Source organism: Seriola dumerili, unplaced genomic scaffold, assembly GCF_002260705.1.
Source record: "Seriola dumerili isolate Sdu_G_001 unplaced genomic scaffold, Sdu_1.0 BDQW01000003.1, whole genome shotgun sequence".
Taxonomy (NCBI): domain Eukaryota; kingdom Metazoa; phylum Chordata; class Actinopteri; order Carangiformes; family Carangidae; genus Seriola; species Seriola dumerili.
The window spans coordinates 4,649,778-4,676,193 of NW_019174258.1; the positions used below are offsets into that span (position 1 = coordinate 4,649,778).

Below are 26,416 nucleotides of genomic sequence, written 5' to 3' on the forward strand. Positions count from 1 at the left end.
TGAGAGTGTGAAAGGTAAGAGGGTTGCCAGTGTTTGTGTATGTGTGTGATTGATGTATAAATGGGGCTATAATACTATTCCTTGTCTGTTTTTTCAAAATATTGAAGGCGTATGTGAAAAGGCAAGACTCATACATGGGGCCATTAAACTCCATTCCCCTTTTTTCAGACAATCAAAGCTCTGTGGTGATGACCACCAAACACTGTCAGGGAAACTGATTCATCAGCCCAATGATACCAGCATTGAGGAATGTCACTATTGTTCTGACAGGGAATTTCAAGCTGCAAATGATTAGTAGATCTGTGCTTTTGTCACTTTTGGTTTTCATAAACAACTAAAGACTTTATGCTTTGGTTCTGAACACGACATCGACGCTCAATTAACGCTCAACTGAAGGTTCAAATCTGAGTCAAGCTCAACTGTGTCTGTATATGTTACCGAACCCACAAGCCTCTCAGAGATTCCTTCACCTAGTTCCACTGGTGAATCAATACATGAGGCAAAGTGCCGAGGCCAATATGACATGCAGACACACATATGCAGAAAGAACACAAAGGTAAAGGACTGTTTGTTCTGTTTAATGAATAAGAAGTTGGAGAAAAAAAGAGTTAGTGCTATTTGTTTCTGAAAAGAAAAATTAAAGGAAATAGTGTGAGAGAGAAATAGGTCACTGGTTAATAACACAACACTCTCACAATGGTCTCACTGTGATTTCACACTCTGTCCATTTCTCTCTTGAGCCCTTCACATCCCCTCATCTCTCTCTTCCTCTCTTCCTCTCCCTCCTCAAATTGTTCTCTCCATCCTGCTCTCTCTGCCTCTCACTTTCACAACACACATAGACCTCTCCCTTCTTCTGTCTCTCTTTATGTTTGAGGAAGAATTACTCAATACCACTGTCCACCCACTCCATCCTCTCCCTGTCTAACTTTCTCTCCCTTCCTCTGAACAAAGGACAAGACAAATCACAGCCTCTTGCTTTTATTTCCATTCTACACTTTCCTCTTCTCATTCACACTTCATGCTGCAGTGAATACAGATGCAAGGTGGAGAGAAGCTGAAGAAAAAAAACAGGAGAGAGAGAGAGGGTGATGCTAGAGAAGCAAGTTTGTTTGACTTTCTCTGTCTCTGTGTGAATGTTTCAATTCTCATTGGTTTGGAGAACAACTGATATCTATGTTCTGCATTAATGTGAGTCCAACTGGCTGTGTCCGACCTATAGGTCTGCTGATCACACGTGGAACAGCTTGGGGGTTCATTCCCATGCTAAAGGGTGCATGCTATGACAGATGTTGAGGCAAAGATTCATGTTTTTTTCTGAGAAACTGTTGTGACCCTTCGCACACTCTCTTGGATGTAAAGCTTCCTGTTCCTCCACTTAGTCACAATGAAGTCTTTGAGCCAATTACAGTAAAGGAATTCTGCTAAACAGCAACAAACAACCCTGAGCTGGGAGAAGATTGTTCGATAGTCCCTCACAGCGGTGCTTCATTACTATTGGCTGGAAAATCAATAGGAGACTGAGACTGAGCTCTAATTGGCTCCCAAAGACTGCAGAAACACACATCCGTGAAAACACATGTACAAGGAGATAGAGAAAGAGATACAAATACCATGTGGGAATAGCAAGTTCAGGCTTCAGATCAATTCTAATTTATTCATCCCAGCTCAGCTCACAATATCGTAAGATCCATGTTGGATGTACTGCAGAGCGCTTACAACTGTGAGGTTTGACTTTGTGTGTAATTCGACATAGATGAGCCACTATTTTTACCTGAAAGAACTTTCCTGTACGGGTAATGGTGAAACGACTAAGCATTGTGATTTTGGGTAACCTATGAACACTTGACAGTCAAACTGTGCACACGCTAACAAAATGAAATGTTCAGCAAAGTGGACATTTGGTCCCCAGCGACAAACAATATAAAAGTCCTAACTTAAGTATTTAACATTGAAGGACAAGGCTGTTGATAGTCTGACATTATTGTCAATTCAGTCAGATTGAATGGGCCTAGGCGGAGATTCACAGATTCAGTATGAAAATCAGAAGGTCCTGAGTGACAGAACATGTTGCTTTTGGTCCATCCCACTGTAAGTGTGTGCATGCGTGTGTGGGCGTGTGTGTGTGTATTTGTGGCAGTCACATGCTCCAGCAATGTCAGTACTGACAGCATTAATATTTCAGCTACAAGGTGGAACAAAGTGCATACTGGATTCCCATAACAGACTCACTCACTCATTTAGATACAAGACACACAGACACCCAGATAGGCATGAAGACACACAAATGCCCGTGGAAAATGCACTTGCACATACTCACTCGTGACACAGACGCACACAGCTTGTGGCCTGAGAGGGATCGTAGCTGCTATTAAAAATTGATTAGCTGTCATAGTATCATTTTCCCCCAAGGTCAAGTCGCAATCTGTGAGTGAGTGAGTGAGTGAGTGTGTGTGTGTGTGTGTGTGTGTGTGTGTGTGTGTGTGTGTGTGTGTGTGTGTGTGCAAAATTCTGGCTGCAGAGATGAAAGGGGTGGGAAAAAAACTCCCACAGTCTTTCATTGTCATTCAGATATGGAGAGAGAGCAGAGAGGGTAGGGATAAAGGGATGGTAGGGAAAGAGATAAGATTTATCCATACAGTAGATAAGAGAGATGTGAAGAGAAGAGAAGAGAAGAGAAGAGAAGCTCCCCATCTCAGCTTTTTTTTTTAAATTTTAATATTTGTCATCCCCTCAGCTGTATGTAGATCAGGTGTGATACTGTGGATAAAGTGCAGCAGACATACCTTACTGTGTTTAGGCACAGCAGGGCTTTTAATTAAATGCTAACATCAGCATGGTGACATTCTCACAATAACAATGCTAACATCGTGATAATAGGCAGGTGCTGATGTTAATGTTTACCAAGCTAGATTTAGCATGTTAGCATACTAATATTTAGTAATTACCACTAAACACAAAGTTTAGCTGAGCCTGATGGGAATGTAAGTATTTGGTCACAAACCATATCTTTGGTTGCCATGGCAGCACGTGTGGTACCACCCAGTGGTCTGTCATGATTCTTTTGTTATTTTACTCGACTTCAACGGTAAAAGGACATTTAATGCAGTGAAACTCAGCTACAGCTGCCACGATCTTCTGGAGATTGACAGAGTGACTACATCTTTGATTCCACTGAAACACAGCAACACAAAACAGGAAATAATCACTGTCTGGTGGCACTGGACTGTGTCCACCAGGAAGGGTGCACAAATGCTATGGCTGTGTCCAGACAACAATCTACGCTGATGGAGTTTATGATCATGAAGTGCTGGCAATACACTAGCTGCCGGGGGAATTCACAGTTGTTGTTATTGTGGTGGTCTACCTGTGAGAGCAAACGGCACACCCCAACAGATTTTTCATAATCGCTGGTGACTTCAATTAATGTCTGTACCAATTTTCATGACAATCCATCCAATAACTGTTGAGATATTGGATTTGAGATTGAGATTCAGATGGGATAAAGGCAACAGACAGACTGACATTTCCTACCCTAGCGCCATGCTACTGGTGCTGCAAAATTAAAAAAAATTTAAAAAGCAAAGCTGCAAAATTGTACATATTACTTAGAATCAGTTTTGAAAAGAAAGATTTTGGTCATATATTTTCAGCGCATGGAGTTTGACTAGGGAGAAAGAACTATAATTCTATAATTTGTCTTACAAAGATTAGTTTATCTCAACCACTGCTGAATGACACTCAGTGATACTTTATCAGTGTGTGAACTTGAATGAAGCCCATCGCTGAAATTTAAGATGTATGTATAGAAAGCAATCAGAAAAGAAGATATCTTTATTAATACAGATGACCTGTTTTATTCACTCACTGAAATCCTCAGTAATTTTCATATCTTCAGTTTTGATCTGACAGCTTTAAAAATTTTCTTTTTTTTATTCTATATTTCTGTGTAACTCTACAATTGGTTTTCCAAGTGATAATACATACAGCTTAATTTCCTGGACTGATACACATCTCCCCCTGCAGTCAGTGGTCTGAATGGAAGACTCCCAGCTGGCTGATTTGATTAAAGTGAGACGGAGCTTACCAACAACATGTAGAGAGGCAGCGTGTACAGAAATAACGGAGGGGAGTTTGAGATACAGATGCCTCTCAGACAGATCCAGTGTGGGATTATATTTAATTTGACATCCCTAAAGGGAACAAGCCTGAACCCTCAACATCTTTCTTTGTCTCTCTCCCTCCCTCTCTCTCTGTCTCTCTCTCTCTCCTTCTGTAATACACACATACACACACACACACACACACACACACACACACACACACACACACACACACACACACACACACACACACACACACACACACACACACACACAGCAGTACCTCTGACCTGTGCAGGTTGATTTCCCCTGGCTTTAAATGTGACGTCTCAATCTGTTTTCTGCCATATTAACATCGGGGAGAACACAAACCCCCCATCACACCCGCAGTCAAGCCCGTGTATTCTGCAGGATGTATCGTACCCACTTCCACCAGGGGCTTTGCTGCTTCCTTGACATCTTTCATTGTACACTATAATCCTATGAATTTGTGAGCATGCAAGCCGATGTGTGAGCGTGAACGTGTGCAAATGCCATTTCAGTGGGGAGCCGACCCCCACTGCAGGTGACATTTTTACTGGAGAAATGTCACCACAGCCATTTTCATCCCATATGTCTGTGTGAGTGCGTGCGTGTGAGTGTGTTTGATTAGGTCTTGGCAAGCTTCAATTGATTTCACAGGAGAGGCTTGTTATGGTCCAAATACTGGAATATCTCCCTGCCTTGGTACCACTGCTCCTTCTTCATTTATTCCCTGTTTCTTTTCAAACCACTACAATGACTATGTCAGCAAACATGTCAGAAGAGGGACATTAAAAAATAACAAAAATCCCATAGTTCACTCAGTAGATACAATTAATCTCATTTGTTTAATCTTTGCACCTAAGTGTAAGAATGATAAGCTGTGGTTTAACAGGAGGTTACGTCCCAGGCTATTTCTTGGTCAGGAGCTAGGCTAGCTGTATTTCATGCTAAGCTAAGCTAACCATGCTTCCTATCTAATAGACAGATATAAGAATGATATTGAACCTCTCATTTAACTCTCAGCAAAAAAGAAAATAAGGCCGACCATCTTTTACATTTTTGTTTTCCAATTTTACAATTGATTCAGGGTGGGCAGGCTACCAGCAAGATGATGGGGAGACAGAAATGGTACACAGCTAAAACAACTGGACACCTTAATCAAAGTTCCCCAGTAACACAGATCATACCAGAATGATGGCTGTGAGAAGTCCACATGACTGTGAAAAGGACAGTTTCTGTAATTAAACAATAGTAGTAGCAGACATTTGTACACAGCAGGGCGGGCCAGACAAGCTGATCAGTTCAATCACAAGATCGCAGAGGATTATACTGTGATGAAACAGAAGCAAGAAAAGAAATATAGGGAGACAGAGACAATGTGTAAAGACGGTTTTCGATGAATGTGGTTTCTAACATATACTGTCTATGTGTTTTTTTTTGTGTTGTTTTGTGGGTGTGCAATATAAGTATAAGTATTATTTGGCTGTTGTGTAAGTGGGTGCTTGTAAATATGTGAGTGTGAATCTGTCTCCCTGACAACTGAGGAGACATCTGTCACCTCCATATGGAGAGAAACGGAGATAGAGGCTCAAAAGAGGAACAAAGCAAAAAAACACAGCACATATAATAATCAGTTGCATAGAAAGAGAAAAAAAATAGGAAACCTAAACTGAATGTGAGATTTCGAGATCTGGAATATAAATCCTACCCATGTGAAAGCATCATTTTACTCACACTTACTGCATGTTGTTCAAAATAGAATAGTAGGAACACAGATTTCTATCTCACATTTCTGTGATGATGACTGCTTTATCTTTGCATTACATTTGCATTTAGAAACAACTTATTTTCAGTATTTGTTATTATTCGTTAGATAGCGGACGGTCAGAAGTGACAGAAAAAATGGGAAACAAGCTCATGAATTAGATCCAAACCACAACATGGTGAGTTTGTGGAATTCAGATCAGGCAAATAGCTCAGATTCAATAGGTGGCTGCAGATTCATTATATTACACTATTATTTTACTTAAACTGTTTTTGAAATGTTTTAAGGTTTTTCTGGCTAAATGTTTCTTAGTACCATTCTCGATTAATTTCACTATGTAATATTTTACTAAATGTCATTACAAATTTAATTGAAATGACACGAATGGTTGAGTTTCTCACACACCCATTTTCACACACACTTAGAATTACATGGTGACGGAGTGACCCAGTAGCCAAATGGTTACAGCACATGCAGGATAACCGCACGTAACAACACCCTGTGACATGTCATGCCCTTCTCTCACCCCTTGTTTCTGTCTCCTTCTCCACTGTCCACTGTCAAATCAAGGTGAAATGAAAAAAATACATTGTCATAAAAAACTAGTATAGTCACACATGGAAATGCACACACAGTGACAGACAGGAGCTCACAGACACAGTATGCACACCCAACTGTGATGCACTCTCACAATTTCATACTCACACCTACGTGCACAAAAACACAACAGGATATGTGTGGGGTCCCTTTTCACTCTCTGTGTACGGTAACAGACACTGCTGTTTTGATTTTGTTATCCATACTCATTCATTTTCTAGCAGTAAGGAAACATTCACACACACACACACACACACACTCACACACATACAGTCAGTGAGCCTCAAACTCAAACTGTGGAGGAGGGGGCACTAAAAACTCATTACATGGANCCCCCCCAACCCCCTCCCCCGCACATCCACAACACACACACGTTTCATCAACCACTAGCAACGGTGACAGATGACTTTTGTCAGCCTGAGATGTGTTACCGTGGTAACCATTAGGCTACATTTCGGTACGGTACAGCAGGGGTGACACACACACACACCCGCACACACACACACATACACACACATATCAATAGACACACTCAGACAAACTGGCCAAGGTCATGATAAAATACCACAGCTCAGTTCTTAGCACATTCCAGCACTTTGTGGACTGCAATAGTTCTCAACCTCAAACCAAATCACTTGATTTGTTACTATAATTGATTTCGAGCAAAAGCTGCCATTAAAACCTGGGCTGCCTTAGACATGTTAGATAAAATTAATAATCAACGCTTTATCAAAATTAGGCAACATACAAATAAGTATCTTGGTAATAGTCCTCTAATACAGTACAAAACATTTTAATTTTCAATTAAACAGAATAATTTCCACAGAGACTGGACTTGTCCATGGTTTAAAGTGATAAAACACTTTTGGCCTTAGTTGAATCACGGGCTATGACACTGTTCTGTCTGCAGGCATGTGTTAAAATCAAGACAAGGACGATGAGTCAGAGTTTACATCTACAATAATAAACTTTTTAGTCTTAACTGTGATGAGGCATTTGCTGGACACGTCAACAAAATTAATGGGTATGAAGTGATGTGTCTGACTAACCTCTTGCCGTTGGTCATGTCCCATTTTATAAGTGGAAAAATTATGAAGACTCCTCCTCCTCCTGTCATTAAAACCCCATTTACACCTGGCATTAAAATGCATTTTGGGTGATCAGATTACAGTCGGATATTGCTTGACCACATGAAAATACAAGTGTAAATGCACCCAAGACGCATGGAGGATGGATTGTGCTCCAATAGCCACACCACTTCTGAAGGTGGTCAAGGTGCATCCCTGACTACAATGAACACAAGAATAAATGCGATTGTGTTTTCAGTCCACATACACATGGAAATATGTAATCGTGAATTACTGTTCCAAACCAGCGAGGTAGCAGCTAGGCAGCTAGCAGCCTTTATTCAATAAATACACGAAGCAGCCTCTTCCATTCTCCTCTGCTTTTGATTTCAGCATTCTGGTTGTCGAAGAACGCTTCTTCTGCTGCTTCGAAAAGCAAGTGAACACAGTAACACAGCTTCATGAATGGCTACCATGTTTTTAAAATCCTTTTGTTGTTGTTTGTTGTATTTTTGGACCCGTTCAGTCGAGAGGGGGATGTGACGTGAGCTGGACATAGCAATCAGATCTCAGTGTGGACACTGGAGACACATTAATACCAGGCGTAAATTTAATCAAGTTAAAATCATTTCTAGATGCAATCTAGACACGAGACACATTTTAATGCCAAGTGTAAATGGAGTCTAAGATGCATTTACCATACTTGATAGAAATGAGAGGCAGTTATCAAACATTATAGTCTGAGAACAATAGTCGGAAACTTTTAATACATAACTGTCAATTGACTGTGGAAAGGAATCTTTAATAGCATTAAAGACACCATGGATACGAGTGACAAAAAATGTATTTATTATTGATTAATTAAAAGTTGTAAGTTTTGCTTTTTATTTGATTAAATTAATGATACCTGTTTTGGGTGTTGAGTAGTGGACCCATTAGACTTTTGAAAATAGTGTGTAAATGTGTAAAAGTCAGACTTTCTTCCAACACAACTGCCAAGTAAATGTTTTTACATTACCTTTCCAAGCCCAGGGGTGTCTTTTATCTTATTGGCTGCACGGAGAAGGCAGGGTGGAGCTGGGGGAGGGGCCATCAACAGGGCGGAGCTGAAATTGGTCGGAAACAGAGGGGGGTCACATGATGGTGATGATGATGTCACTGGGGCTGTGACTGCGGCGGTCTTCTGCTTCTTCTTCTTGGAAGCCAAATTCAACTTTTGCGCAGCTCTGAGAGAGGAAAGCAGAGAGGAAGAGGAAAGAGAGTCCAGTCAGTATGATTAATATGTTAAAACCATACTGTAAAAACAATATCATAAACACTAAGTTGTTTAAATGGATAAATACAAGGAGATGAGGATGGACAGGAAGTATGGTGGCACATGTGCATGCCAACATGGGTCTATAATTACATCCTTACCATTTACCGCACAACAACCATGGCAAATATGCTAACTGCAGAATAGAAATTGATTACACACCCTTCAACACATGTACACACAAAGACCCACACACACACACACACACTCACACACACACACACACACACACACACACACACACACACACACACACACACACACACACACACACACACACACACACATACACACTACTGTTTACATATGTAGCAACATCTGGATGGGGAGTGGTTCATTTGCTTTCTTGCTGCTCAATTCCCTGCGGCATTTAGCTCAAAAGGAGCCACCAAAAATTATATTTATATATACTCCATCACTTTCCTGCTCTCAGACTCTCCTTACTCTTTCCTTCCCTTTAACTTCAACTTCTAAACTTCTTTGTCCTTCTGTTCTCCTCACTCTCTCATTTCTTAGCTCAACACAGCAGCTTCTTTCTGTCTGCCTCTCTTAGCACATCAGTACATCATTTTTTGTGTCAAACTTTTCCGCCGACATCTCTAACTCTCTTTCTTTCTTACAAAGCAGAAAATATCACATAGTCACGCCTGAATTTCTGGTTTAACTTACATGAAGGAATTTATAGTATAGAAACAGCTATTACCAACCACTACAATTTCCTCCCTCTGTCTTTTTGTCTTCTACAAATCTATCATGGCCAGATGTAAGTGTTCATCTGCATGATTTTAGCCTGGCCCGTTGGCTAGTGAATAATGTGCCTAATTTTGTTGTACTTGATGATAGTTTTTGAACACAGGGTCTCTGTTAAAAAGATATTTCTTGAGGGAGAGCCAGTAAATTTGCTTGCAATAATTCACCCTAGTGATTTACTGCCATTCTTCACTGTATGTGTTAATATATTTCCTTCTCTGGGATTTAAGAAGCCACAATTCAAACAGGCATATTTCCTGGCAATCTGAGTTACACAGAGCAGTTGTATTAACAAGATGATAAAATAAAATAGCTCTAAAATAGAACTGGCAGGGATTCATGCTCAGTTCTTTTTTATACTGTCCTCGTATATATTTCTAAGATTATAAAGAGAGAGAGAGAGAGAGAGAAGACCTTGCGCCCTGACACACTCTCTGTCAAAGAGCCATATTCTCACACCATTGGCTTTCAATTAACTGCAGCAGGTTACAGAAATGAGACCGAAGGGGAGAGTCAGTAAGGGAAAGGGAGCGAGGAGGGAGAGAGAGAGGGACAGTGCAAGAGGAGGGGATGGGGGGTATGTGGATTCAGTGACCCGTAGAACGACGAAGCGTTTCACCATTTGACTAGCTCTCCCAGGAGATTTGTGTGTGAATCTGTGTGTGTGACTGTGAATGTGTGTGACTGCATATACTGCAACAAAGCTCCACAAGAAGACCCCTAAGTGGTTTCTCACTGTGTGCAAGCTAAGCTCACATACATATTGCAGCAAATGTGATCAAAAGCAATTACTGGTTTTCTTATTATACCACTTGAATGCTTAAAGCCCTCCTGGCAGCATGAAGATACGCGAGTAGTGGATTATAAAAACTGGTACTCGTCAGGTGCAGGAATTTACAGTATCTTAAAAACAATAATGGTGTTACTGGTGTTACTGAGGATTCAGTGAGATTTAGAATCTACTACTTGATTTCTAAGTAACAATGGAAACATGGCTGCTGCAGCTGCTGCAGCTGCTGCATCTGCTGCAGTGCTGATGGTCGTAGGATGAGACATGACTATGATGGATTCATGCGCAGTCTACTCTGCTGTTGGAGATTCCTACTTGTAGCATGTACACTTTTTTCCCACCACTGCTTGCAGAAAATCATCTTTCTGTTCTTCTGTCTATGTCACTTCCTTCCCAACAAGAGGCTCGCTGAGCAAAACATATGTCAGATTGTTTTTTGTTATTGCTTTTATAATGCGTCCTTCAAATTCATCAGCCACATCAATTTCAAATATTTGCATGTACTGGTATTGTATACTATGTTCTCACAACCTGACTGATTTAATCTGTGGCACATTTCAAGCAGGGTAGACACACACACACACAGACACACACACACACACACACACACACACACACACACACACACACACACACACACACACACAAGCTAATTGCTAGCGTTTAATGACAAGTTGCCTGGGATTTGGCCAAGTGGATCTATTCCAATCAAACCCTAAAGTGAAGGGCACTTGTTTTCCATCCATCTACTCCATCTCTCTATCCTTCAGCTCTTCCTCTATTACCACCATCATCTTATTTACACCCCCTCTCCATTACATTCATTCATGCCATAACTCTTTTAAATCCCTCTCACTCTATAATCATCCCTTATTTTTCCCTCTATTTTACCCCCCCAATTATGTTTATCCTTTCATCCTTTGCTGTCTCTCTTTGCCTTCTTCTCTGCCCTCCATACACCCACCCATCCATCCCACCATCCGTTCAGCCTTCCTTACATATATTGATCCTGTCATCCATCCTTGCCTCTCTTCCCCTCTGTCCCTTCATGCGTCTCTCTCTAGCTGTGACTTTCTTTTCTTCTTCCTTTTATACAACTACATACACTTACACTTGACTGTACATACAGAGATTCACTTGAAACACACAGACACACACACAAACACACACACACACACACACACACACACACACACACACACACACACACACACACACACACACACACACACGGGTGTCCGTGGGCTGTGTTGTTTCCTTAGTAGCAAATTACATTCTTTTTAACGGGCTGTCAGTGGAGGGAGATATAAGGACAGACAGAGAGAGATTGTGTGTGTGTGTGTGTGTGTGTGTGTGTGTGTGTGTGTGTGTGTGTGTGTGTGTGTATGTGTGTGTGTTTGTTGTATGGGGTCAGTAAGACAGGCATGGGCAAATGACAGGCTTTACTGAAACTATCTATCTATTCTCTTAATGGACATGTACCCTCCAATATACACACTTCCTACTCCCTAATAAAAGGCCACCAGATATATTGCACTGTAAAAGTGCAAACAAGCCTGAGCAATAAAATATTAATACCATTGTGTTCAACATGGAGTTACAATAGCCACATGACACTTCTAGCTCATGTGTATCCTAATATACATAATGCATGCCTGTGGTACTGAATATATCTCAGCTAGTTGCTCATCTTTCTGAAGTATATAAATGTCTTATTGTTTTAAACACTTTTTAATAAACAATGCAAGGTCAGAAATTAATGTTTGTGAGTTATCAGTATTTTTACTGAGTGAAAATATTGAATGGATAGAATAGTTGAATTCACTCTCTTGTTGCTCTCCCACTAACTCTACTATTAAAAACAGTGAGACCACTTGAAGAGCAAATTAAAATTTGTCTCTTTCTGTTAATTACCTGTTTTCAGCTCATGTTAAATGACACATGAGCAAAAAACAACAATAAATGTGGTTCTGAGGCACATCATATGGTAATTTTTTTAATCATTGACCACCTATTTAAATCATCAATCACCCATTATTAATTGTGGCTAATTGGTGGCCAATTATCGTTTGATTGAATAGTTCTTTTCTAAGAAAACTGAGGAGAGGCAGCAAGAGGTAGGCAGAGGCAGAAGAAGACACAGCACCCCCTCCATTTCTCAACCATCCTCCATCCAAAATAACAACACCTCCTCAATTCACCAATTCACTTGGGACCTATTCATTTACTCTGCCACCTCCAGCAACACACACACACACACACACACACACACACACACACACACACACAGCCAGCCAAATCCCTAAAGATCCAATCCTCTGAGCATGCAGTAAAAAATTCCTGCACTGATAGGGACTCCCTTCCCCCAGTGAGAAAAAGCATGCACACACATGCACGCGCGCACACACACAAACCTAGGCAAGTAAAGCATGTCTATATCCTCTATCCCAGCATCCCCAGAGGGCCACCACCACAGCACTGGGAAGATGGAGCGCTGCTGTGTGAGTGTGACATATTCACAGACAGATTGGTACTAATGAAAGATATTACTCACATGCACATTAGCAGAGGTAAAGAAAAGGTCAGTGTGAAAATAGAAAAAATTTTTAGGAGTAGAGTGGAGAGGTATAAAAAGGACAATGGCAGAGAAAGAAAGGAGTGGGAGAAAGAGCAAACGAGAAATAAAGGAAGCAATTAAATGAGAGGAGGATGACGGAAAAGACATGAGGATGAGAGGAGTATGAGGAGGAAGAGAGGGATCAGGTGAGAGGAGATGTGGGCACAGGGATTTTGCTGTGTGCAGACACTGAGCATGAGGAGGATTGTGTTTGTGTGTGTGTGTGTGTGTGTGTGTGTGTGTGTGTGTGTGTGTGTGTGTGTGTATGTATGTGTGTGTGCGTGCGTGTGTGCACAAATGTGTGTTATAAGAGTGTCTGTATGCAGTCCACGTCTGAGAGTAAAGACCAAGACAACCATGGGATTTACCAGCACTGCATGGCTGCATAAATCGACCATAAACACAAATACACACACATACACACCAGAGTCAAAACTAAAAGGTGACAGAGTATACATTGTTTGTTTTTTTGTTTTGTTTTGCCAATTAAACTGAAATCCTACTATAAACTCACACACAATTGACAGGAAAAACGCAGACAAACTGTGCATGCGTATGTGAAATTTCAAACAGCAAACAAAACAAACACTGTGACACTTTGTCACATTGAATTTAAGAGAAAATTACACATCACAGTGTTGAGCATCTACAATAATTACACAGGCTAGAACAGGAGAAAAAAGACTGACAGCTAGACACACACTTCAACACACACAGTGACACCTGCACCATTAAACAAACCATGTTCTTTCACTTAGAAGGTTAATGCTCATAAATCGACGCAAGACAGCTGGCTGTACGTTTGGAATGTCAACCAGATGTGTTGTGTGTGCGTGTGTGTTTGCGTAAAATGTCCTTGTTACCTGACAGTTCAGGGGGTCATAGAAAGAAAGCTAGAGAGAGAGTGTGTGCGCACGTGTTTGTGAGCATTCATGAACAGTTTACGAGTCAGCCTGGTCACTGGTGCATCAAAAGCCAGACATCACTGTCTGCTGCACGTCAGTGATATATCAAACACACAGACACACACCCACTGCACACACAAACACAAAATACGGGAATGTGTAGAAGAGAAGAGAAGAGAAGAGTGTGGAGGAAAATAATTTAAAATGTGATTTAAAGCAGCTCATTTGATTAGAAGGATCAGTAATACTTCAGACACTGTGACACACTCATAGTCTTGTGTTACCCATGAATAATTTAGACATTCATTTTGAGCTTGCCATGTTTATTCATCAATAATTTACCCATATTACCCGTGTCTTATTTAAGTTGTGTCGCTCTGCATTTCTAAAGATTTGATTACACAGCTCATTGACGACTGGATAGTTGATTCATACACAAACACACCAAAAGATAAGTAAGTAGACTTATGCACAACATATGATTGTATTAAATTTTCCACCACCTTCCTCTTACTTCATCTAACAATGCAGTTATTAGTGAACCCGTTCTTTCATTCTTTTTGCTTTATGAAACGACTTAAGAGCATAACAGTCGATGTCGGCACTTTTAAACCCAGGATACTGGGTTAACCCAGCGATAGATCTTTGAACATATAAGCTAGTAAGATGCATGTCAGATCCTTGTTTTTACTGAAATTCACATTCTCTGAAAAACTAATTCTCTTAGTCTTCATAATGCTGCTAAATCCCTAAAAAATCAATCCTTGTAGGATAATGGCATAATACACTGCTACAGTGTTGATATTAGTATGCTAACATCAATGGCTTCCTGTGGCTCTCTACAAGCAGATGCCTCTCAATCCTGTTTTGTTCCATTCAGTCACATTGTCTGCAGTTCTCAGAAGACATTTTAGTCAAATTCAAACACAAAAGAGAACTGGGAGATGCAGAGCTGGTGGTGTTGAATTAGTGATGGAGTTTTTGCAGTCTAAAAACACTTTCCAATTGACATCACCAGAAACATCAACAGATGTGGAGATGAATGCAAAAAAAAAATAATTTCAGCTGATCATTTAATTAAGTGTGGAGGCTAAAATCAGGATGCCTGTTATCGTCCTCTCCTGACCATTAACGTTAATATCAAAATAAGATCTGTCAGCAGTACTTTGATGTGAAAGCATCTTACCTGGCAAAGAAAGAGGCAGCGGCCGAGGTGGCAGTTGGTGCCGTGGTGGTTACAGCTGGAGTGTGAGAGGGAGAGTTTGTGTGTGATGGTGAATTTGTGTGTGAAGGAGAGTGTGTGTTGTAGCGGTTCAGAGCAGCTTCAGTCAGTCCTTCTCTGGAGGCCTCAGAGATCATCTGGGAGATCTGATATGAGAGAGAGCGAGAGAGAGAGGGAGAGACATTTTACTATAACTGACAAAAAACTCAGAGTTCAGAAAATAAATTAGAAATGATTACATGTGTGTCTGCGTCATCAACAACAATCTGTTGCTGTGAAGATATAAAATCCATTAAAGAAGCAGTGAAAGAAAGAAAGAACGAAAGAAAGAAAATGGACAACAAAGTCACCCAACAGAGTCATATCCTCACCCCTCCTCTTCCCCCTCTCCCACCCTGACAGATGAGATTTTTGTGTGTGTGTGTGTGTGTGTGTGTGTGTGTGTGTGTGTGTGTGTGTGTGTTTTCCTTGGCAGACAGACTGCAGATAAGCTTTTGCAGTGATCACAGTGAACCAGCAGCAGAATGATTCTGAGTCCCAGATAGACAGAAACAAACAAACAAACAAACAAACAAACAAACAAACAAACAAACAAACAAACAAACAAACAAACACCCTCCTGCCTCAGACTCTCTCTTTTAACCCTAAGCCTTCTCATCCTGTTTCACCCTTACTTTTCTTCTTGTCTATTCCTCTCACCACTTTTTTTTTTTTTTTTTACTTTTGATATCGCTTCCCTACTCAATTCAATCTCCTCTGTCCCTTTGCTCTGCCATCTTAAGCTACTCACCTTTGTTTCTCCTTTATTATTGGATCATCTTTCATGGTGTTTGTGCTTTATTAGATAGCATGCAGGGACGAATGCTAGTGAGGACAAAGAGAGACACCTTTGAACTTATAACAGTGTAAAGAAATTAAATTTTCCTGGCCTGTGTGAGTAACTGTATTTTTTTGGCCATTCTGCCTTTATTACAGGTGATAGTGTAGCTATACAGTAGACAGGAAACATGGAGAAAGACAGACAGGTGTGAGATATAACAAGGGTCCGCTGGCTGGAGTTGAGCTTTGCAATTACATGGTATGTGCCGTAACCAATAGGCCACTGGACCCTATTTATTGATATGTGTCTATAAGTATCTGAGAGTGACCAAAATGTTAAATTCATAGTTATCCCTGGTCCCACTGCATATTATAAAAAAGCACATTCAGCTATCTCTTACTCAAAATCTCTTCATCGATCCTTCTTGTCAACAAAGTGTGCGATTTTAAGTATTGTTGCTTTTGTATGTGTGTGTATGTGTGTGTTGGTCTTTGATAGGTGTGCAGTATCTCTGCCTGTATCAGTATGACCCTGTGTGTGAGCAGTGTTTGGAGTCGGCCTGTACCAGCTTCAGACGATGCCTGAGACATGCAGTCACACACAAAGAAGAATTTATGTGACAATTTAATTGCTTTATGAGAGTGTGTGACGCATTAGTTTGACACTGTGCACAGATGCGTGTGCATTGATGTATATGTATGGGCAAGTGTGTTCATGTTTGTGTGTTTGCGTCTGTGTGTGTAGGCAACCCATTCGTGAAATAGATATGGATTATTGATTATAGTTCTTTATGTGCTGCCAGTAGCCAGACAGCAGAGCACCTAAATCATAACCACGTGCTCCAATAAAGGAACTATAGCTTGTGTGAGAGCTAATCTGCGAGCATGTATGTCTCTTGTGAGTACGTCTGTGTGTGTCCTTGTGCATGCATGTGTCTGCACTTCTCTGCACCTGTGTGTATGTGTGTAAATCACTTCCACTCTGTGTATATTTACTGCTGAGGGCTTCTGGGGTCCAAGCACGCAGCCCACTGCCTTGATAAATTACCTATTGTAAATGAGATGCCTCTATAGTTTATGTACCATACTCCTCTGTGCATTTCCACCCATTTCAAATGCTCAGACCTGGCTTGCTACCCCTGCATTATTAAAGGAGTTGTGAACGTATGGAATAAAGGTTCAGCAGCTACATGGAATACCTGTTCATTTGCACTGGTTACTCATTTATCCTCATGAATGGGAAGAGGAAAACTACTTGGACAGAGTAGAAAAAAAGTCACCACAGAGGGTTATTATGTGAGCTGAAAACTGGAGGTGGAGGAAGAATATGTGGCAGGTAGTGAAGGTGCAGCTGTTTGGCTAGTTAGTGTGAAGCAGGTAATATTAAGCAGGACTGACCAACATTGCCATCCATAGAGCCACACTGCTATCATGGCTAAAAAATGCAATAATCAAATTTGCCTTTATAATATCATGATATGTCAAAAGGTATCTGAAACATGTGCTGATGGGTAATTATGCCTCACTGTTTTCATTAAACCAGCTTGTATGAGAGCTGTCTGCACCTGAACTACTGCACACACAAATCAGAATGATGGTTTTTGTTCTTATGCGGTTGTCATGTTTGTTCCATTCAGATTTTCACTCAGGACATAAAGGCTTAATTACTATCTCTGTGTTTTACTGTAAATTTGATGAAATTTCACTGGATGTAACTTTAATGATCCCTATAGGGATATTAGGCCATAACAACAGGAGAGAATATGATATAGATGATAAGAGGACAAACAACAAGTACTGAGGATAATACAAGGGTGAAATGTAAAATGATACCGCAGAACAATAAAAACACAGCATCAGGCAATGTTTTCACAGAACAGCTGGTTCTGATATTGTACCTGTGAATGTGGGACTTTGATAGCTGTGATATCAGATTTCCACCGAAATACGAAGTGAAAAAAAAAACAGTCGAAAACTTATTCTGTCACTCTCATCCCTCTTCCTCTGTATTATAGCACTTACCCACAGCCCTCTTTCTCTGCTCTTAGAAAAAGGAAAAAAACTTGCTCATTCATCTTCATTACAACACAAACGCCATTTCCCCAGCATCCAGCGTCCTCATTTGTCTCTCTTAGATTTATTTTATTTTTTACATCCTTTTCCAACCATATGCTACAGGCAACCAACATTGAATTTGTGGCTGAAGGGTCAGGCTTGCATGAGGAGGGTGAAAACAGAAATGGTGTGTTTTTGTGTCCACGTATGTGTGTGGTCCTGCCTGTGGTTATCAGGGGGATAGACACAATCTGTAAAATAATCTACATAAATGCTCACTGCAGCAGGGTGGAGGAGAGGCTGCCCTTTCAGGACGAAAGTGAGGGAAAGACACAAAAAAACTGAAGTAAGTAAGCAAATGGAACAGGGTGTTAATTTATTTCACATTGGAGACAGAGAGAGTCTATGGGAGAAAGAGTGGGAAGGAAAAGAAAGCTAGTATGTACTGTATATGTGTCTCTGTGTGTACACACATATATACTGTGTGTGTGTGTGTGTGTGTGTGTGTGCCTCTGAATACCTAACAACACAGTGTTAGTACATGAACATCTATATGAACCTATTTTTCCGAATTCAGACTGGAGCGGACAGTATATATACAATGGCAAGCAAAAGTAAGTGAACCCTCATCTCATGTATAAGATGAGGCTTCCTGAAATATGGTCAGGTTTCAAGTTACAATTATGAACAAACACAATCTATTTTAACTAATAAGACACAAAGCATTGTATTTTTCTTGGCTGAGCTGTAACAGGTCTATAAAAAAGAAGGGTCCAAAATTACTCCTGAACATTTTGCTGGTCTGATCAGCAGCTACTTGAAGAGCCTGTTTGTGATTATTGGTGCCAGAGGAGGTTTGGCCAGTTATTAAATCCAAGGGTTCATTTACTTTTTCCACCAGCACTGTGAATGTTTAATGGGTGTGTTCAATACAGACAGAAAAGATTATAATTGTTTGTGGGAAATTAGCTTAGGGACATGGTGTTGTCTACATTTGTGATTTAGATGAAGATCAGATCACATTTTACGATCAATCAATGTAGAAAACCATATCATTCCAGAGGGTTCACATACTTTGTCTTGCCACTGTATGTGTATATATACATATGTATATACTGTATATATATATATATAGAGAGCGAAAGGGAGAGACAGAGAGTAAAGATGAGGCAGAGGAGGGTTGGATTGAGTATGCCTCATATCAACATATATAGAACACAGAATGTTGTATAATCAAATCAGAAACAGCCTCAAGGCTACAGGTTAAAGTTAAAAGAAAGAATGATGACAGGAAGAAATACAGATTTATGTACCTTCACTTTGCAGTACAGATAATGTTAAGGAATACCAGAGACATGCTTTCTGACCCAAATTATTCAATATATACTACAAAATACGCAATACAAAGGTTGTTAGCTAAATGGCATACTCTTATCATGCCCTTATTTTATGTTGGTATTTAAGGTCCTTGCTCGAGGGCACCAAGGTGGTGGCAATGAGGGTGGGACCAGCACTACTCTTTCTCTTTGCCCACCTAGATTTATTCTGCTGGACGACCCTCCGGACACAAGCTTCCTTAACATTTAGGCCTCCACAGCCCCCTCCACTTACTTTATACAAAATATGATATGATTTGTGCAAGTGGTGTATTGTATCTCACATCCTGTTTCTCTCTGCAAGATATACAATAACAAACACATACACGGTAAATTAGGAACGCTTATCTAACCATTGTTGAAAGTAGACACACACACACACACACAGACACACACACACACACACACACACACACACACACAACCACAGGCACACACACAACCACAGGCACACACCATACTGTATAAACCTGTTTTCAATTAGCTGCTTGAAGGACAGAGCGAGGGCAAACAGACAATGTTAGATTTGTTTTCTCATGCCAGAGAGAGAGGGAGAGAGAGAGACCCATCCCCTCTAAACCACAACCATAAAAAGCCCAAAAATGTAGGTGAACATATATATAGACTTGATTTTTTTCTGATTTTACTTTACAGTTTCTGTCAGTTGAAAGGTACAGTGATGGTGAATATGACATCGGGATACTAAATAACAGTTAACAGTTGACGTAGCAGTTTCTGTGTGGTTTCTTGGAGCAAATTGAAGAACCATATATCACTGAGCAGACTGCCGTCTGACCTCACCCATTAGTTTTGCAGCCTGGACCTTTGGTTTGTCACCTCTTTTTCACTACTGCTGACCCAGCAGGATTTTAATGTCAGCTTCACTGGCAGACAGGTTGCTTCCTTTCTCTGTCTCCCTCTGCGTCCTCGCTCTTTCAGCTCTCTGGGTCTTGTTGTGCTACCTTTGAAGGTGACTTTAATGGTGATTTTAATCATTAAAAACAGTTAAACTGAATAAGACCACACCAGTGTGGTTCTGGTAGTGTTTCTGAAGAGTCATACACACATTTCCTATGAAGCCCACTGATTCCTACTGCAGGTTGTTGACTTTCAACCCTCTTACTTTCCCTTCTGTCAGTCCACCTGTGTTTGTTTTCTCTGTCACTTTGCTAAAGAGCGTGAACATGTTGGAAGAGATTTCTCATTTGGCCTGCGTTCAATCATCAGCCATTGTGAGACCGTCTGAAAGCTCCGCTGATGCATCAACAGCCATCTTTTATGATTCGTGCTGTACGGCAGTAAAGCAGATCTCCAACAAAATCCAATCCCACATCTCAGCAATGTGTCCATATACGCTGAGGTCTCAGAGTTAATGTTGTCTTAAGAAATTAAAGTGCCAGATCTAGCCCCTATAATAAAATTTCTTCTACTCTTATTCTAAACACATCTCTCTTAGCCTCTCTTCACCCTTTCTCTCTACATCTCTATATCTTTCAGTCTTATCTCCCTTTATTTCTTTCCATTTCCATTTTTTGAGCATCTCTCTGCTCAGTTCCTCCTCCTTCTCTCTCTCTCCCAGGGGTGAGTCTAAACAAGGGTGATTTATTATCATGCTCTGTTTCTCCTTTCCTGCTGAAACACCATTACTGTCAAAGTCACAGCACAAACACTCAGGCTCACTAACATTTTACACCTCCCAACACAGGTACTAACTCAAATACAGAAGAGCTGAGAGAATAGAAAACCTCCTTCAGATTCGAACACTGACTGTAATTTCCACAAAGACAGGCCAGAATACATAACAGCTTTTATGCCTCATTTATTTCTGACTAGTAGGACAAGATAACGAAACAGTTCCAGAGATTGTACGTAAGTAATTTCAACCCACTATTCATATCTCTGTATCTGATTCAAGTCATGGACTGAATAAAAATATACAGAGAGATGGTTGAACAGCACGATAGGAGAGGACATGAATATGAAAACAAAGTGTGAGAAAGACAGAAATAATAGGGGAGAGGGAAAGAAACTGTGTAAGTGTGTGTGAGTGAGTGTGTGTGTGAGAAAGAGAGTGAATGAGAGTGAAAGAGTGAAGGGGTACTGGGGGTGTGTGACATAGAGTCCCCAGAGTCCTAATTATCACTGTATGAATTATTACATCTGTAGTACACGCTCATACACACATTCACACACACATTCACACACACATTCACACACACACACACACACACACACACACACACCCCTCTGGATCTCCCCTGGAGTCTAAGCTCTCCTGCCTCTATACACCTCTAGACCACTCGTCACCTAAGGCGTTTTCTGCCTCCTACCAACCTCCTCTCTTGTTCTCTTGTCTACTCGCGCTCCCTCTCCTACTTCCTCGCTCGTCCTAAAACCTCTTCTTTTATCTCCATTTTCCATTTGAGTCACTTTTATAGTTTGTTTCACGCTAACTTGCCGCTTGATTTCCTGCCATGTTTAAGAAGTTATTTTGTGTCCCTCTCAATAAAAGATGGTTTTCAATTCCAAGAATGTGATTATTGTATCCAGAGAGAGCTCTTTTTGGGGAAAATAAACTTCACAATGTCCCTTTGATGTTTTCCAGTTAGCTACTTAAATGAATACATCCACAATTGTCTCTTTCTTTGTATTCAATGGGAAATGGCAGTGAAGCTGACAGACAGGAAGTGAGGTCATATCTCAGCAACAGCTTGTATGTATCCAGACCAGACCAAACCTGGTATATGATCTTGGAAACACATTTTGAGGAATACCAAAATCATTGGCATCAACTGGTCTCTAGGGGGCGCTGCAATAAGTAAAAATACATTTTGGTTAATAAACATCAAAGGTCAAGACATGGCAACTTGTCTTATCATCCGAATTGATGCAACTGCCATTTTGGAGTTTGTTTTTGCTGCTTCTTGAACAACCTTCATCCAAACTTTACCAAAGTTGGCACAGATTACCTTCAGACCAAGACAATAGTTATCACATGGATTTTTGATTTGCAAGAGCATTCAACCGTAACAGCCAATCGAAATTGGCGACAAAGATGCCAAACAAGAAATCAAGTCATATCTCAGTCAATCTTTATTCAAGTAACATGAAACTTGCTGTGAGTGCTTGCAACCTTGCCCATGACATAATACACTATACTATACTAATAACAGTCTGACCTGCTGGGCCCCCTATATTTATCATTTGTCTTCCTTTGATTTGGGTGATAGTAATGCTCTAGATTTTCAAACTACAGCTCCTACAATGCTTTGGGAAACGTAAAATGAAAGTATGATGCTACTATTTTGGCATATTGGCACCATTAAAAGTATGCCAGCAGTTCCTGTCTGCAATGTACCCATGGATGAGCTCTAACTAACATATCTTTTATGATTTCTACATGGAATAATGGTTTATATGTGATGGACATCAGAATTAATACTCAGAAAGTGTAAGTCACACCCAATCTAAAAATATGTGTATCACATCTTTTAAGTCAGATTTGACTGAGTTATGACTCATTGAAGGAGAATTAATTTTTACGCAAATTGCGACCATCGAGCTCAAATGGTTTTAAAGTACCTTAACGGCCTCATGTCACTCCCTCCTTTACCTACTAGGAACACACAGACATGTGCACATGGACACATACAGGCACACACTTTGCCTGGGGCTGATGCAATACAGCCTAGTCTGACTTTGTACAAGCTGAGAAGAGGACAGGAGAGAGCTGAACACATTATCTCAGAAGTCAGGTTTAGTCAGTGGATGATATCTAACAAGGTCACACTACAGTAGGTAGGTCCACCTACAAGCTGAAAATGAAAATGTTCCTGTCCTGACGCATATCAAGAGATGTATCTGTGTGGTGGTAACCTGTTACCATTTGGTATAATCATGCAAAAGCAGAATTAATTTATTCAGTCTCCTGGTGATATTTGCACTGTCGTCATGGGAGACATAGCTCGACAGATCTTTATGAGTGAATGTAAGGCACACACATATGCACACAAAAGTGCACACATACATTTCTGCACATAGCTTACCTGGTACGGATAGAGTGTCACTCCTCCATTAGTTCGGTTCATGTGCTGATGGGCCTGCAGAGCTGCTGTACTCAGTACTGCTCCACTCCCGTTATTACTGCTGTTACCACTGTTATTGCTGGGGCTGTTTACTCCAGTTACTGGTTGCTGCTGGGCACCAGCTGCTTTTCCTGAACTGGGGGACCCATTCCTTCTGTCTACCCCACCTCCAAGCCCCAGAGAGCTGGGCTTGGACCCCAGTCTGTGCCCTGGACCTTGAGGTTGTGGGTTTGTGGGAGCACAGCTGGACGTTTGCCCCACTGAGGGACTCCCATGGCTGGCGTTGGATGGTCCGTGGCTCGGGCTGGGCGTTGGCGTCTGGCTTGGGCTTGGGGAAGGTGACTGGGACGATTGGTGAGGAGGATATGAAGCAGCAGCAGCTGCTGAGGAGGATGAGGAAGGAAGAAAAGGAGGAGACCAGTCCCGAGATCCAGGGCCTCCTGGTACTCCAGATGCTCCGAGTGGACCCGGAGGTCCTTGAGATCCATATCGTCCAATCAAAGCAGGGGGGGAAGAGGTGGGAGACAAATCCCACTGGTCAAGAGTGAGGACCATGCGCACAGCTTCCTGTTTGAGCTGAGTGAGGTGAGTAGCGCAGACATCACAGCGACTGTCACGTTCATTCCACGCCCGCCGAGAACTGTTAGGCACCTGAAGCTTATCATGGAGGAGGAGGGAGAAGGAGGGATCCTGGAGGGAGAGAGAGAGAGACAAAAGGCTGAGATATAGACTGGTGTCTGGAGGAATGAATGAGAACTAAATGAAGCAAGAACAGCATGTTTTGAGGTGCACAGAGAATGTAAGTGAAGAAAACCTAGGAGAGGAGAGGAGAGGAGAGGAGAGGAGAGGAAATGAGAGGAGAGGAAAGGAGAGGAGAGGAGAAGAAATGATAGACATGTTTAACAAGTCATGACTATGAATATTTATAGAAAATCCAAGAAACATAGCCATGTAGCCTGGGGGAAGATGAAAATGAAGAGAAACACACACACGCACACACACACACACACACACACACACACACAAAGGTCAAAAAGTGTGATCGAAGCTGGACAGTCGTCTAATGCAGCCAGTACAGTAAGGAGTTTAAAATATTAAAGGTATATCATGTCACAGACATATTAAATGGCATCCCAGTTGTATGTCATGAGAACCAATACTTTGGTACCAAGTTAATACCAAAATTCAGAAAATTTGATGGTACTTGTTTATCGAGTGTAGCTTAGGAATGAACGTACCGTACATGTCGTAGGTACGTTCGGCAGAAACAGAAACAGAAACAGAAAATACTAAATGTATTGTTCTGTGCTCTTTTCTGTCCTTATGTTGGTGCTTGTATGTTTTTTGTGGGTGTGTGTATGTGTGTGTGTGTGTGAGCTATTATAGTGTGCTTTCTTATGCGTGGAGATCAGGATATTTGTCCAATTTGTTTGTGCAGTTATCTGTGCCTGTGTGCATGAATGTATGTGCATGTACAGGTATGTATTATGTGTGTGCGCGTGTGCATGTGTTTTTTCCAGACTAATTGGAGCCACTTGCACAGAGCAAAGCCACTTTAAATCTCCTGCCATGACTCTCTGGTCTAAATATCAAAGTTAACAAGCAAAACACACGCACACACCCAGATACAGATCTGCGTCTAAATCGTATTTGACTCCAGTGGAAATATTTTTTCAATTTCTCCGACAAAGCATTAAGTACTTTATCCGACAAAGGGTCATTAAATTGAAACTGTTTTTCCTTATAAAAGTCTGGCTTTACTCCAGGCCCTTGAGACTGATGGTGGGATTAAAGAGATTGTGTGACGTCGCGAGCTAATTGTCGGCTTAAGTGTAGGTGTAGTGTTGGTGTATTATCAGCGAGTGAATGCCTGCTTTGGACCTCTGTAATTCAACAAAACATCTGTGGTAGGTGGTGCCAGCTCAAATGATAACTGTAATTACCATCCTGCTTTCAACCAGCCCACCTCTTCTGTTACACTAAAGCCAGGTATCTGTGTTGACCCTTTTCTGCACACGTGATAGTTACAGCAAACTGAGTGTATGGTTATATGAAAAATTTATCTCAAGCTATTGTAACGGGTTAGACGGTAAAGACAGAAAGGGAGGAATGATAGTGACATGTTTCTGTGATTTTGTGCTATATTGTATGCATTCTTCTCCACAGATGACATGAAATCTTTTCTCTGAAACTGCTGTGCTATTACCAGGCACTTCAAAAACAAAAAACATTCATAGTTTTCTCATAAAATACTGTAGGTTGGTACGTATCCAAGTAAAGATTCTACATTTGTGGCTGTTTTAATAACCCAAGACTTTTTCCCTCTGATTGATTTTCTGATTGCGGTTTCACCAGAAATGTATGATGTAGTGTCAGAATATTAGTAGCAGAAAAAAACAATGTGATTACTTATGACACATGTTGATCTAATGTCAAACACATCCGTCTCAACAGATTTACAAGGACTTTTATTTGAATATCTCAGTACATCATGCCAGAGAAGAGGCATTGCATGTACAGTATTAATCCGAGTGATGGGTGGGCACTCTTTGTTAAGTGAAGTTTAATCAATACGTGAGTTGTAGAGATGCAGAGTTTGTTTGTGTGTGTATGTGTGTCCAATCAATAGCCATGTGATGGACACAGGTGATGGAAACAGACAGATGGTCACTGACTGACAGGTAGAAAGAAGCACATGAGATAAATCCACAGGCGGCTCTTCTGTAGATACATTGTGAATACATCCAATCACCCATTTGCATGATTTATACAGTATATTAACTGGTTGTTTAACCAATTCCATTCAACTATAAAAACGAATAATGTAGACTGACGTGTGTGTGTGTGTGTGTGTGTGTGTGTGTGTGTGTGTGTGTGTGTGTGTGTGTGTGTGGTCAGCATCTTTGGTGGCCCATATGCTAGTAAT

The 26,416-nt window shown here is 40.9% G+C and overlaps 1 protein-coding gene across 1 annotated transcript in view; it reads right to left on the bottom strand.

The window, feature by feature from the left end:
* Positions 1-26,416, bottom strand: part of kif26b (kinesin family member 26B) — a 75,103-nt gene that overhangs the window by 27,235 nt on the left and 21,452 nt on the right. Inside the window, exons 3-5 of the mRNA XM_022741735.1 lie at positions 23,452-24,180; positions 15,120-15,301; positions 8,575-8,782 (exon numbers count right to left, since the gene is read on the bottom strand). Coding sequence (XP_022597456.1) covers positions 8,575-8,782; positions 15,120-15,301; positions 23,452-24,180 — 1,119 coding nt within the window. The remainder of the gene's footprint in view (positions 1-8,574; positions 8,783-15,119; positions 15,302-23,451; positions 24,181-26,416) is intronic.